This window comes from Chrysochloris asiatica, unplaced genomic scaffold (assembly GCF_000296735.1).
Source record: "Chrysochloris asiatica unplaced genomic scaffold, ChrAsi1.0 scaffold00024, whole genome shotgun sequence".
NCBI classification, from domain to species: domain Eukaryota; kingdom Metazoa; phylum Chordata; class Mammalia; order Afrosoricida; family Chrysochloridae; genus Chrysochloris; species Chrysochloris asiatica.
The window spans coordinates 7,151,108-7,164,633 of NW_006408542.1; the positions used below are offsets into that span (position 1 = coordinate 7,151,108).

General features: G+C 39.2%; 1 protein-coding gene across 1 annotated transcript in view; it reads right to left on the reverse strand.

Moving 5' to 3' along the window:
• The window catches only part of CDKL4 (cyclin-dependent kinase-like 4), a 47,332-nt gene extending 34,125 nt beyond the window's left edge, over positions 1-13,207 (reverse strand). The window contains exons 1-2 of the mRNA XM_006839379.1: positions 13,040-13,207; positions 9,038-9,159 (exon numbers count right to left, since the gene is read on the reverse strand). Of these exons, the coding sequence (XP_006839442.1) occupies positions 9,038-9,159; positions 13,040-13,207 (290 nt within the window). The remainder of the gene's footprint in view (positions 1-9,037; positions 9,160-13,039) is intronic.
• Between the last annotated feature and the right edge of the window lie 319 nt (positions 13,208-13,526).

The window sequence follows — 13,526 nt, forward strand, 5'->3', positions numbered from 1 at the left end:
ATCAGAGCTCAACTAGAAGAAGAAAGAAGAGGAAAAAAAGAGTAATCTGATACAATTTGATGAACTTGACCTACACATATGGAGCAGTAGCTCAAAAGACTGAACTAATCTTTATAGCAAGGATCATTCCCACTCCCTCCATACACAAAGTAGACAGGAATAGGCAACTTGGACATTGGCTACCCAAAATGAAGGGGCTACAAAGGCAAGAAATGACAGGCTTACAAGCTTTCAAGAGGGAACCTAGATCCAGAGGGTGTGGAGGAACCTAGAATCTCCACTGAGTAGTATGCAATCTGTCTAGGCGGGGCTGATGAAATGAAATGTGGATAGGTCTCTTGTGATACAATAGTGAATAACTGTTATCAGAACTGATTGTGAGGGTTGGAAATGTAAAGGTAGTCATTTGGTAGCAAGGAGGGAGTGACTGACTTTGCAGTCTAGGAGCGGAGGTCCCTGGGACCATCAAGGGAGAAAAGCAGAGAGCGGCACCCTACCGAGAGATGCAGTGATGCCTGAGATGGAGGCAGAGACGATGACGTGGAGAGAAGGAGCAGCTGGAGGCTTTAGGCCCAGAGAAGGAGAGGGGCTGTGTGCTGATGACTTGGAGGCAGGCTTGCAGGGTATACCCTTTGGTTGGTTGATGATGCATAGAGGGGATTGGAACCATAGCAATGAAATGATATACGATAGGATGAATGTAAAACTAATGTTCTCCCATGTAAACTATCGCATAATTCACAGTAAAACTTAAAAAAAAAAAGAGATTCAACAAGCAAGCATGCAAGCAAGCAAGCAGAGATGGAGGAAGATAGATGTCATGCTACATGGAGATCTCCAAGCAACCCAGAAACAAAAGTGGAAGAGAAGGCAAGGCTCTTCCTTCAGAGCTGATCGAGAAAGCCATTCCTAGAATTGGGACTTTGAATTCAGACTTCTAACTTTCTCACTTCAGGATATAAATTGGTTTGTTAAAGCCATCCATTTAGAGTACTTCTGTTATAGCAGTGCTAGGTAACTAAGATACTGTCTCTGTTTTAATTTACTACGTAGTTTAATATGGGAAACCTGGTTTCATTATTTTTACCTAAGGCAAACTGGGCTTCTTAGTAAGCCTTTGTTACTATGGCCTGTTGTTACTGTTAAGTGTTGTCGAGTCGGGTCAGACCCATAACGACCCTTTATAGGTTTTCTAAGGAGTAGCTGGTGAGCTTGAACTGCCGACATTGGAGTTTAAAGCAACTCTGCAGTCTAGCGCATTAGCCCACAGTGCCACACCAGGGCTTCTATTAACCTCTCCAGGTTTATTTCTAACCACCCTTCCACAGATACTCTGCCCCAGCCACATTCTCTTCTGATAGTCCATGGACACACCAGGTTTGTTTACATCTCTACACCTTTGCCTTTACTGTTCCTTTTACTCCTCTCCCAAGACATTCTCAACGTCTTCACTGTGTTTTACTTTCCTTCAGAGATTTATCATTCTTCTTGTATTGTCAGACCACGCCAGAATGTTACTTTCACAGATGGGATTAGAGGGAGAGGGACTTTAACAAAAGTTTGTCCATTACTATAGCGACAGTGCCTCAAACAAAACCTGGTACCTAAGAAGTGTCCAACTAACCTTGGTTCTCTGGTACTCTCAGAAATTTTATAAACTAACATCCTGTAATAAATTCCTTTTGCTTAAACTAGCTAGTGTGAATTCTGTTGAACTCTTACCAATAAACAACAGGGATCAGAGTGGATGTTGGAAGCAAACTCAAGGTCTTCAAATCTGGCACTAGCTATCTGATTTAACTGAGTCCGGTGTGACGCTTCAGGATAAAGCACTGGACTGCAGGGTTGGTTTGAATTGCAAGGTTGGTGGTTCAAACTCATCAAATTGCTCCTCAGAAACCCTAGAAAAGGTAGCCTTGAGTCAGATCCTCCTCAATGACACTAACAACAACAACACGGGTAAAAGAGGAGTCTTTGTGACACAGTGGTTAAAGTGCTTGGCTGCTAACAGAAAGGTCAGCAGTTTGAACACACTAGCCGCTCCGTGGGAGAAAGATGTGGCAGTCTGCTTCTAAAGATTTCAGACACAGAAACCTTATAGGGAAGGTTCTGGTTTGTCCCATAGAACCACTATGAGTTGATGGCAGTGGTTTTGTATTTATTATCATTACTTTTTGTCATTGATGGTATAAGATCTAATTACCATGAGTGGGAAGCCCACTGGTAGATGGACAATCAATGATGTAACAGCTATTTCAGCGACCACCACAATCATCTGGAATAAAGTGCCTACTCAGGGCAAGGCTTTGGTTGACAATCCCTACATGATACAACAATATATATAGTAAAAGAAATGTGAACGCTTTTAGCCTCAGTAAAAATTTACCAGGGATTTCTATGGATGCCCTAATATTTCTTGTATATGTAGGGCTCATTGAGCTGAAAAACTGGGCACAGAGAACTGTCCTGCAAGTTGTTAAAGGACAACACAGATTGAGTTCATATGAGGTCAATGCACTGACTGAAAATGAAAAGACATTCAGCTAAGAGTACCCCATCTTTCCCTTAAGCTCCCCTTCTCATGAGTGGTAGACCCTAAACTTACATGATAAGGCTGATTTTCTGCCTTGTTGTGGACCCTTTAATAATCTGAAATAGTTGCTGTGCAAGGTGACACCAATTCTCTTGACTCCTCTAGAAAATTATTACAGTCAGATCCCAGGATGCCCCAGGGACCTATCCCAATGTTAAACACAGAAAGAGAAGGTTTACACAGCAAAGGAGCTGCAACATTTTGCTAATTTGTAAGGGAGAATGGATGTGGAAATGGACTCCATGTTTGTTGAACCAGAGAGGAAGAAATAGGATTTTATATTTGTCTGATTTTAACAATTGTTGTTGTTGTTAAGTGCCATCGAGTCAGTACTGAATCACAGCAATCCTACACACAACAGAATGCAACACTGCCCCGTCCTGGGCCAACCTCACAATCGTTGCTACGTTTGTGCCCATCATTGTTGCCACTGTGACAATCCATCTTCTTGGGGGTCTTCCTCTTTTTCTCTGACCCTCCATTTTACTAAACATGATATCCCTCTCCAGTGACCGGTCCCTCCTGACTAGTCCAAAGTATGAGAGACAAGTCTGGCCCATTCTGGCTTCCAGGGAGCACTGGCTGTACTTCTTCCAACACAGATTGGTTTGTTCTTTTGGCAGTCCATGGTACTTTCAATATTCTCCTCCAACACCATAACACAAATGCATCAATTCTTCTACAGTCTTCTTTATTTACTGTCCAACTTTCACATGCATATGAAGTTATTGAAAATACCATGGCTTGGGTCAGGCGCACTTTAGACCTCAAACTAACATCTTTGCTCTTCAACACTTTAAATATGGATGCACTTAATCAATATTGTGGTTTTAAAACTATCTGGTTATTTACTGAATTGGTTGCAACCTGTACTCAAAGTGTCTCTGCTAAAAGGGGAGTCCTGCTGTGGCACTGTAGGATAAACACTGGACCACAAGGTCATTTGGAACCACAGGTCAGTGATTCAAATTCACCAGCCGCTCCTCGGAAACCCTATACAGGGTCGGATGAGTCAGAACTGACTTGACAGAAGTTAACAACAACAAAACACCAAAAAAAAAGGGAATCTGGGGCTCTATGAGCTAAGCACTGCACTATGAACCACCAGGCTTTCTATTCCTGCAAACTTCTGCTGCCTCAGAAACCCTCTCTACAGGGTCTCTGTGAGTCGGAAGCTGCTTGATGGCACTTAACAACAACAACAAGCCTAAAGCAGTTGAGATGCCAGAAATTCATTAGTAAAACAGGGAGGAAGGCATGAAGAAGGCATCCAAAGATTCAAGACGCTAGGAATATTGGAGAGGAGTTGTCATCTACTACCCTTTCATCTACTTTTAATGGCAGCACTAATCTATGTGCTTCTGATTTTCTCTTTTAGTAAAGAAGCAGAGGGCCAGCTACTTCTCCTGGACTCCTCCTTCCCTAAGAGCCTTCCTTCTTTAGATGAGAGAGCCACTGGCTCCTTACCCATTTGTTAGCTATTTCAACAATGTTGTTGCTATTAAGTGCCATTGAGTCAATTCTGACTCGCAGTGACCCCATGCACAACCGAACTAAACACTCCCTGGTTCTGCGCCAGCCTCACAATCTTTGCTATGCTTGAGCCGATCATTACAGCCACTGTATCAATCCATGTCATTGAGCTCTTCCTCTTTTTCATGGACCCTCTACCTTACCAACCTTGATGTTCTCCTCCAGGGACTGGTCCCTCCCAGTCACATGCCCAAAGTATGTAAGAGAAAGTCTCACCATCCTCACTTTGAAGGAACATTCTGATTGTACTTCTTCATAGACATATTTGTTTATTCTTCTGATAATCCACCGTATATTTGATATTCTTTACCATAATTCAATAAGGAGCTCTGGTAGCGTAGTGGTTAAGAATCGGGCTGCGAACCTTAAGGTCAGCAGTTCGAAACTACCAGCCGCTCCGCGGGAGAAAGATGAGGCTTTCTACTCCCATAAAGATTTACACCCTTGGAAACCCTGTACAGGGTCGCTATGGGTCGGAACCGACTCGACGGCACTTAACAACCATAATTCAAATGCATGAACTTTATTCACTGTCCATCTACATAAGAGGTGACTGAAAATATGACAGCTTTGGTCAGGTGCACCTTAGTTAGTCCTTCAAGTACATCTTGGCTTTTTAATACATTTAAAAGAAGCCCTTTGCAGCAGATTTGGCCAATGCGATAAACTGATTTCTTGATTGCAGTTTCCATGAATTTACATGGATTGTGAATCCAAGTAAAATGAAATACTCAACAACTTCAATCTTTCTGTTTAGTGTGATGTTTACTGGTCCTGTTGTGAGCGTTTTTGTTTTCTTTGTGTTGAGGATGAATTCATACTACGGGCTGACCTTCATCAGTAAATGCTTCAAGTCCTGTTTGCTTTCAGCAAAGGCAGTGTATCATCTGTAGATCCCAGACTGTTAAAGAGTCTTCTTCCAATCCTGATGCCATGTTCTTCTTCATACAACCCAGCTTCTCACATTATTTGCACTGCATAAAGATTGAGTAAATACGGTGAAAGGATACAACTCTGAAGCACTCCTTCCCTGATTTCCAACTATACATTATCCTCTTGTTCTGTTCAAGAATAACTGCCTTTTGGTTTATATGCAGGCTATTCACAATCATAATGAAGTGTGGAATTACCATTCCTCTCAATGTTATTCATAGTTTGTTAATCCACATAGTCAAATGTCTTTGCATAGTCAATGAAACACAGGTAAGCATCTTTCTGGTATTCTCTGCTTTCTGTCAAGATTCATTTGACATCAGCAATGATATCCCTCATCCCACGTCCTCTTTTGAATCTGACTTGAAATTCTGGCAGTTCTCTGTTGCTGTACTGCTGCAACCATTTTTGAACTATCTTCATCAACATTTTACCCGTGAGTAATAGTAATGATATTGCCCAGTAATTTCTGTCTTCTGTTGGAATAGCTTTCTTTAGAATGGGGGCAAAGATGGATCTCTTCAAGGTGGTTGTGCAGATAGTTGTCTTCCAAATTTCTTGGCATAAATAAGTGAGTGATTTCAGCATTGCATCCATTTGTTGAAACATCTCAATTGGCATTCTGCCAATTCCCAGAGTCTTGTTTTTCATCAATGCCTCAGTACAGCTTGGACATCTTCCTTGAAATCATTGGTTCTTGATCGTATGCTACCTCCCAAGATGGTCGGATGCCAACCAATTCTTTTTGATAGAACGAGTATGTGTATTTTTTCTTTTGATACTTCCTGAATTGTTCAATATTTTGTCCATAGAATCCTTCAGTATTGTAATTTCAGGCTTGAATTTTTCTTTCAGTTATTTCCGTTTGAGAAATGCCAAGCATGCTCTTCCCTTTTGGTTTTCTAACTCCTGGTCTTTGTACATTTCATTATAATTGCATATTTCATTAAAGTGATCATTCCCAATTTTTGTGTTATAGTGCTGTTTTAAACATTATTATACATAACTTTTTGTACCTATCTGATATACTTATTATAATTTTTTCTCGATGCACTTTCTTCATTAAAAGCCAAAAACAGCTTGAAAGATTTCCACACATATTGCAAACTGCCCTCCTAATCACACTCTCTGTGGCTGGGAATTAGAGAGGCTGAGCCCCTGACAGGTAACAATACTGGGTATTCTGATTTTTCAAAAAATCTTTGCCAAGGTGAGAAGTGATGGATAAGGAGGGTGAACATGCTTTCATAGGTGTACTGGTCATTTTCCTTCCTTTGTAAAATGATTTGCTTTTTCACGTCCCCTGGAAAGTAAGATCCATGAGGACAGACATTTTACTATATCTTGACCACAGGTATGACCAAAACATCTAAAAATAATATGTCCAGTGCACAGCAGGAGTTCACTAAATTTTTTTTGAAGGAATATATTTTCTAATTGGGTGCTCATATTTAAAAATTTTTGATTTATCAAATCTGTATATATATATATACATATTAATGGGTGACCTAGTACTAGCACCTATTGTATCCAATTTGCCATTTCTCTTTTAGCTTTGTTTATGGTACTTTTGGAGTCCTGGTGTGACATTATAGGATAAGCAATGGAGTACTGACTACAAGGTCAACAGTTCAAACTTACCAGCTGCTCCTCTGAAACTCTATACAGGGTCATTATGAGTATGAACCAACACAATGGCACTTTACAATAACAACCTGGTTCTTTTTATCAAAGGGCATTTCTATAACTCAAAGGTTAACTAACAATAACATATAAATGTTGCTTCTTTTGTTTCTATGCTTAGAAAAATCTTCCCCACCAAGATTGAATAATGACTCACTTCTACTTTCTTTCTTCCATTAATGTTATAGTATAAAATAAGTGCTAGAAAAATGCAAACTATTCTTATATTCATCCAGGAATGAGCAGTTTCCTCTTACCCGATCTCTAGCGCCACTGTGATGTTGTTGTTGTTGTTAAGTACCGTGGAGTCGGTTCTGACTCACAGTGATCCTGCACAGGGTTTCTGAGGCTGTAAATCTTTACGGGAGCAGGAAGCCTCATCTTTCTACCGCAGAATGTCTGGTGGTTTCGAACTGCCGACCTTGAGGTTAGCAGCCCGATTTGTAACCACTACACTACCAGAGCTCCTTAGCATGTTATAATTTTATATATACTTGTGATTGCTCTTGGATCTGTCTACTGTTTCATTGGCTGTATATTTTTGTGTCATTACAAAGCTGTTTTAATTATTGCAGTTTTGTAAGGTGTTTTAATATTTGACTGTTACAGTCCCTTCTTTTTTTTTTTTTTTTAATTTAAGGTTTTTATTGTGGATTGAGTGAAAGTTTACAGGGCACATCATCAGTTTCACATTCAACACTTCATATAACTTGTTTCATTACGTTGATTATAATCCCCTCCATATACCATCAGTTAAAAATATTTTACAGTCCCTTCTTTTTAAAAAGTTTTTTGATTTAATCTAAGTTTTTCCAGTTACAAAAAAATCCCCCATAAGTGATGTGATTAGAATTTGTATCATAAAAAATAAATTGAGGAGGCAGCATCTTTATATTGAATATTTTCATCCAGAAACATACGTTCATGTAAAATAAACATTTTATGTATACTTCATCCCAATAAAATGTTATAATTTTCTTTATAGAGTTTCTCAATAATTCCTTTTATCTTTATTCCTAAACGTCTTGGTTACTGTTAATATTTGAATAGGGCCCTTTACTACCAGATCTTCCAAGTTGCTGACTGATACAATTGCTGTTGATTGTGTGTGGAAGTTGTGTGATGGCATAGTGAACTATACTGAACTTCATTAGTTCCAGTAACTCATTAGGAGACTCTCTTAGATTTTGTAGAAAAACAATTATATTGTGCAACTCAATGCAATTTTATTCAAGATGTCTATTTTCTAAAAGCTATATATATATATATATTCCTTTTTCCCCCCTCACATTACTCTGGCTAGGACTTTCCGAACGAGGCTACATTATACCGGTCTCCACTGACATTCTTGTGTTGCCAGTTACTTTCATGTAAGTTCCTCTATGGTCTTACCATTGAATAGAATACAATTGGCTATTGATTTGAAGAGAGTTGTTTTGTTTTTATTTAATATCAAGAAAGTATTCTTTTAATTCTAATTTACTAAAAGGGGAATTAATAACTCAAATGCTCTATTTAGGGGTCAGATTCTCAAAACTAACAGTGTTGTCGCTGCTGCTCCTAAGTTATATGCCAAGTGACAGTGCTAATGATAACAGATCTTAAACCAACAGGGAATCAAGTGTGATATGTAAGGCCAGAGTTATACATTTTAACTATGAATCAGCTTTGCGTCTTCAAAGACCCCTTAAATATTTTGTTACATGTAATTATTGAATGAAAGATAAACACTGGACTGTGAACTACAAGGTCCACAGTGTGAGCCCATTAGCGGCTCTGCAGGAAAAAGTAGAGGCTTTCTGCTCCCACAAAGACATACAGCCTCACAAACCCTATACAGGTTCGCTATGAGTCAGAACCGATTCAATGGCACATAACAACAGCAGGGTTTTTAAAAAAATGATTTAAAAAACATGAAAGCGTATTAAATTTATTAAATGACTTTTCAAATTGCAACAGTCATATGCATTTCTTCTCCTTTAATATTTTAATGAATTATATGAACAGATGTTTGAATATTGAAACATAGTTCATCCCTTGAACTCAAATACATAATTTAACCTTAAAATGCATTCTAATTTCTATCTGCAGTAAATTTTTTTTCTAGTTATATTTCCTTTTGTTTCATATTTGTTTGTTCTTTGAGTACATCCTAACTGAGATTGGAAAAGAACGGTCAGGTGCATGCTGATGAGGAGGGGAACTGTAGCTAGGGTTTGAAAGTTGCCATCGTTGATCCCACATATAATAAAGTGGAGAAGTAACCAGCAGACTTTTAGTCCCTACATTACTTACCCATTTGGATTTCTTTCCAGCTCATTTAAAAGTGTATGATCACAGTATTCAAAAACCAAATGCATTTTCCTTTTTCTCCTGAACACCTCAATGAGGTTCACAAGGTTTGGATGTTTTAATTGCTGCAAAGGAATGGAAACACAAGACTTAGGGATCTGTTTCTAGTAATACCTTCTGCCCAGACCTCTTAAAATTTGAAGATTTGAAGGCCTGATTATCAATATCAAGGCATCTCTTGTGGAGACTTTCATTACAGTTACTCACAAGAGAAATTTCACTTAGTAAGAATCATAAGAGTCTTAAAGCGGGAAGAAATTTAAGAATTTATAGGATCCAACTATAAGAGACGGTGACTAAACTGTTTGAATCTCTCTGGTGATAGCAAATAAAGCATGTAAGTTCAAATATAAGCAAAATCCCCCAAAATATGCATTTTATGGAAACTCAAAATATACAAGTCATAGAATGATCGGAATAGATATTATTGAGAAGACCCTAAAAATAACATGTTGCCTTGGATTTAATGTAAGTATCAGCTTTATTTTAAGTTCAGTCTGGACTCTGGGGTTCACTCTCAACTATACTAGATGCCAACCCCCAAATTTGATGAAGTTGCTTATTCCAGGAACCTCCATAGTCAGTCTGTATTTTAAATTTACTTATTATGTTTCAGCTCTATTCTTTCATTCTGTTGTTCTCTCTCATTGTTACGTATTTTATGGGTTAAACTCCATTCCCAAATGAAAGCATTTTCCAAGGGAGTTGTGTACAATATAAACCAGAGGAAATCTGTGATTAAGTAAAACAATCTCTAACTAACTATGTAACATACCATCCACTTATATTTTGAGTGTAAGCCAGGACTGTCCCATAGACAGACCAACACACAGTTACTGATGTTCCAGTCTATACCTAAGGAGCCCATACAATGCAGTGTACAAGCCAGGGCTTCTAACCACAGAAAGAACTGGGTAAGCAATTGTAAACTAGGAGAATATAAGATCACAACTACTTATAACTCCTCTTCCCTGTTATTTTCCCCGGTAGTAGGCAAATCAATTTTCTAAACCCTATGCTATTTACCACAAGAGACAAAGTGTTTTATACACTGTTGATATTCAATAAATATTTGCAGGCCCAGCAGAGAATCTTAGGTACAGGGACCACATAGCATGCTTCTATTTAAAGCTCTGTACATAGCTTGACCAAAAAAGTATCAGTCTGTAACTATGTACCTGCTGCTCACCAGCTTGGGAAACCCAACCCGAATGCACTGCCACAGAGGCCATTTTGATTCATAGCGACCCCCACAGGACGAGCCGTGGTTTCCGAGACTACAAATCTTTATGTGAGCAGACTGCCCCAGCAATCTCCAGAAGAGTGACTGGTGGGCTTGAAACATCCACCTTTCTGTTAGTAGCCCAACACTTGGTGCACTGCACCACTGTTGTAGTTATTGTTAATTGCCATCGAGTCGGTTCCGACCCATAGTGACCCTGTATAGCGTTTCCGAGGAGCAGCTAGTGAGTTTGAACCACTGACCCTGCAGTTCAAATCGACTTTGCAGTCCAGCACATTAACTCACAGCACCATACCAGGACTTCCACCGCACCATTGTTGTTGTTGTTGTTTTTAGGTGCCATCGAGTCAGTACCGACCCATAGCGACCCTATGCACAGCAGAATGAAACATTGCCCGATCCTAGGTCAACCTCACTACTGTTGCCACGCTTGAGTCCATCGATGTTGCCACTTGGCCAATCCATCTCATTGGGGGTCTTCCTCTTTTTCTCTGACACTCCACTTTACCAAACATGATATCCTTCTCCAGTGACTGGTCCCTCCTGACAATATGTCTGAAGTATGAGAGACGAAGTTTGGCCATCTTGGCCTCAAAGGAGCATTCTAGCTGCACTTCTTCCAACACAGATCTATTGGTTCTTTTGGCAGCCCATGGCACTTTCAATATTCTCCTCCAACACCATAACTCAAAACCATCAATTCTTCTACAGTCTTCCTTAGTCACTATTCAGCTTTCACATGCATATGAGGTTATTGAAAATACCATGGCTTGTGTCAGGCACACCTTAGTCCTCAAGCTGATATCTTTGTTTTTCAACACTTTAAAAAGGTCTTGTGCTGCGCATTTGGCTAATGCAATATGTCGATTTCTTGACTGCTGCTTCCATGAGTGTTGATAGTTGATCCAAAAAGAATGAAGTCCTTGACAACTTCAATCTTTTCTCCATTGATAAGAATGAAAACTAGCCTAGAGCACCACAACAGTTTGTCTTTCCTGAGCTCCACTGCCTAAAAGAGCACAATGGGAAAACAGCAGAAGCAAGTGGTCACTAACTAGTAGGCTAGGTGCTTTGTGCTGAAACAGAACCACAGTATGCCAGTAAGACACGCTGCACCCCACCATGGCTGCAAGACTGTCACAGTGCTAGAGTTAGAGGCAACGTCAGGGTCAAGCCTGGTTGAACCTGCTGCCTTTGTGCGGTTCAACAATTGTACTCCTTTTCAAGTGAAGTTAACTTAGCCTAGAGAAATAAAAACAGCGACTTGCCTAACGTAAAATAGGTACTACAGAAGAATCAACAATGTAAATTAAAGAAAAAACCCCAGAAACAGGAGTACATGGGGAGTGTAAGGTAGATTTATCATAGGAGCAATATGTTCTGGGGGCAATATATCAAAAGTAGGAAAGATGTATATTCTGATTACAGTCTGATGTACAAAGTAGCCAGATTGTCTGATGAGAATACCACTCAGTTGAAATCTGGCTACTTGGTTACTTAAAGACAGTCTCATAAGGGTGCTTGTAAGTCAGGAGGTACTACCGAGCATTAACTTTATTTGAAGACTTGCGGGGGTCTTCAAAAAAAAAAATATATTATTTTTATTATAAAGAAACCCAATGCTGGCTGATAAGCGCCCTCTGCTGGTCACAAGGTAACAGTGACTCAATTTTTATTGCAATGGAGATACTTAAGCGCCACTGAGTCAGTTCTGACTCATATAGAGACCCTGTTTAGGTTTTCCACAGAATGGAGTGGCTGGTGGGTTTGAACCACCAACCTTGCAGTTAGCAGTCCAGTGCTACTTGAAACTGGGTTTATCACAGTATATTTTAAACAAAACATTGGAAATTACTGGTTGAGGAGGGAGACCTGCTGTAAATAATATTTTGGAAAGGATAATAATGATGAATTTTACGTCAAACCCTATTAGAGTAAAAACAATTATAACAAAAACCTCTGTAAAAATGCATATATGAGGGGAATTAAAAAATGAAATGATAATGGAATTTTTCCATGAATTTTCAGAAGCTCTCTCATACATAACTAGGAATAATTATTGAATATATTTAAGAACATCCCAGACAGGGAATAAATCCTTATCAGTGCCTACGGAAGCATTGGAGCAGTACCTTACGCTCCAGTTGGGCCAAGAGATCTTTTAGTTGCTGGTTTGGGGTAGAAGCAGAGGGAATGCCTAGAGGGGCCCGGACGATGCGGACGATACGGGGCCAGGGTTGATGGGGAAAACTAAGTACCAAGGTGGTGGTTGTGTGCAGGGGAGTTGGTTCTGGCTCCTAGCAACACTTATAGGGTTTCTGTTTTTGAGACTGTAAATCTTTAGGGAGCAGAAAGTTTCATTTTTCTCCCATTGAAGCAGCTAGTACAGTTGAACTACTAACCTTGCAGTTAGCAGCTCACCTTTGAGCCACTATGCTACAAGGGCTTCTTGAAGAATACTTAACACAGTGGCTATTTACCAGGTAGAATGGAAGGGCTGCAATGTTTTAACAATTTACAGCTGTGTCATTTGAATACGGCCCCCCATCAAAGCAATCACAGTAATAATCAGCGTGTATTTCCCAAAGTTGCTGATGGAAAGGAATATAAATGCAATGAAAAATTATAAATTCCTTTGTAATTTGATATATTTCAACCAGCACCATGTTTATATATACAAATATGAAGTTGACCTTACTTACCTTCAACAGACGTATTTCCCTTAGTGCTATTTTCTTAACAACAGGATCATCTTCAGATTCCACAAATTTTTTAATAGCTACTACTTGTCCAGAGGTTTTGTTTCTGCATTTGAATACAACCCCATAAGATCCTTCTCCAATCTTAGCCAATTTTTCATACTTTTCCATAATATTTGAAGGAACTGAAGTTACTGTTTTGATCAACTTGCGGTATAATGTCACACCTGGAAAATAAGATTGACTCAGCTTATTTAAGTTACAAAGAGCAATGTTCTCATAGTTTACTACATAAAACCACTTTCCCAAGAATGCCAAGGATTTATTTCCACCAATTATTTTAAAGTACCTTTAAAGCATATTTGAAAGCTAATTTGGTCTTATCCTCTGTAGCTCTTCAGATCACAAAGATTTCATCATATGTTATTCCTAGTAATGGATCTGTTTATCTCAGTGAATTAAAAGAATTTGTCCAATCTATTGTCATTAT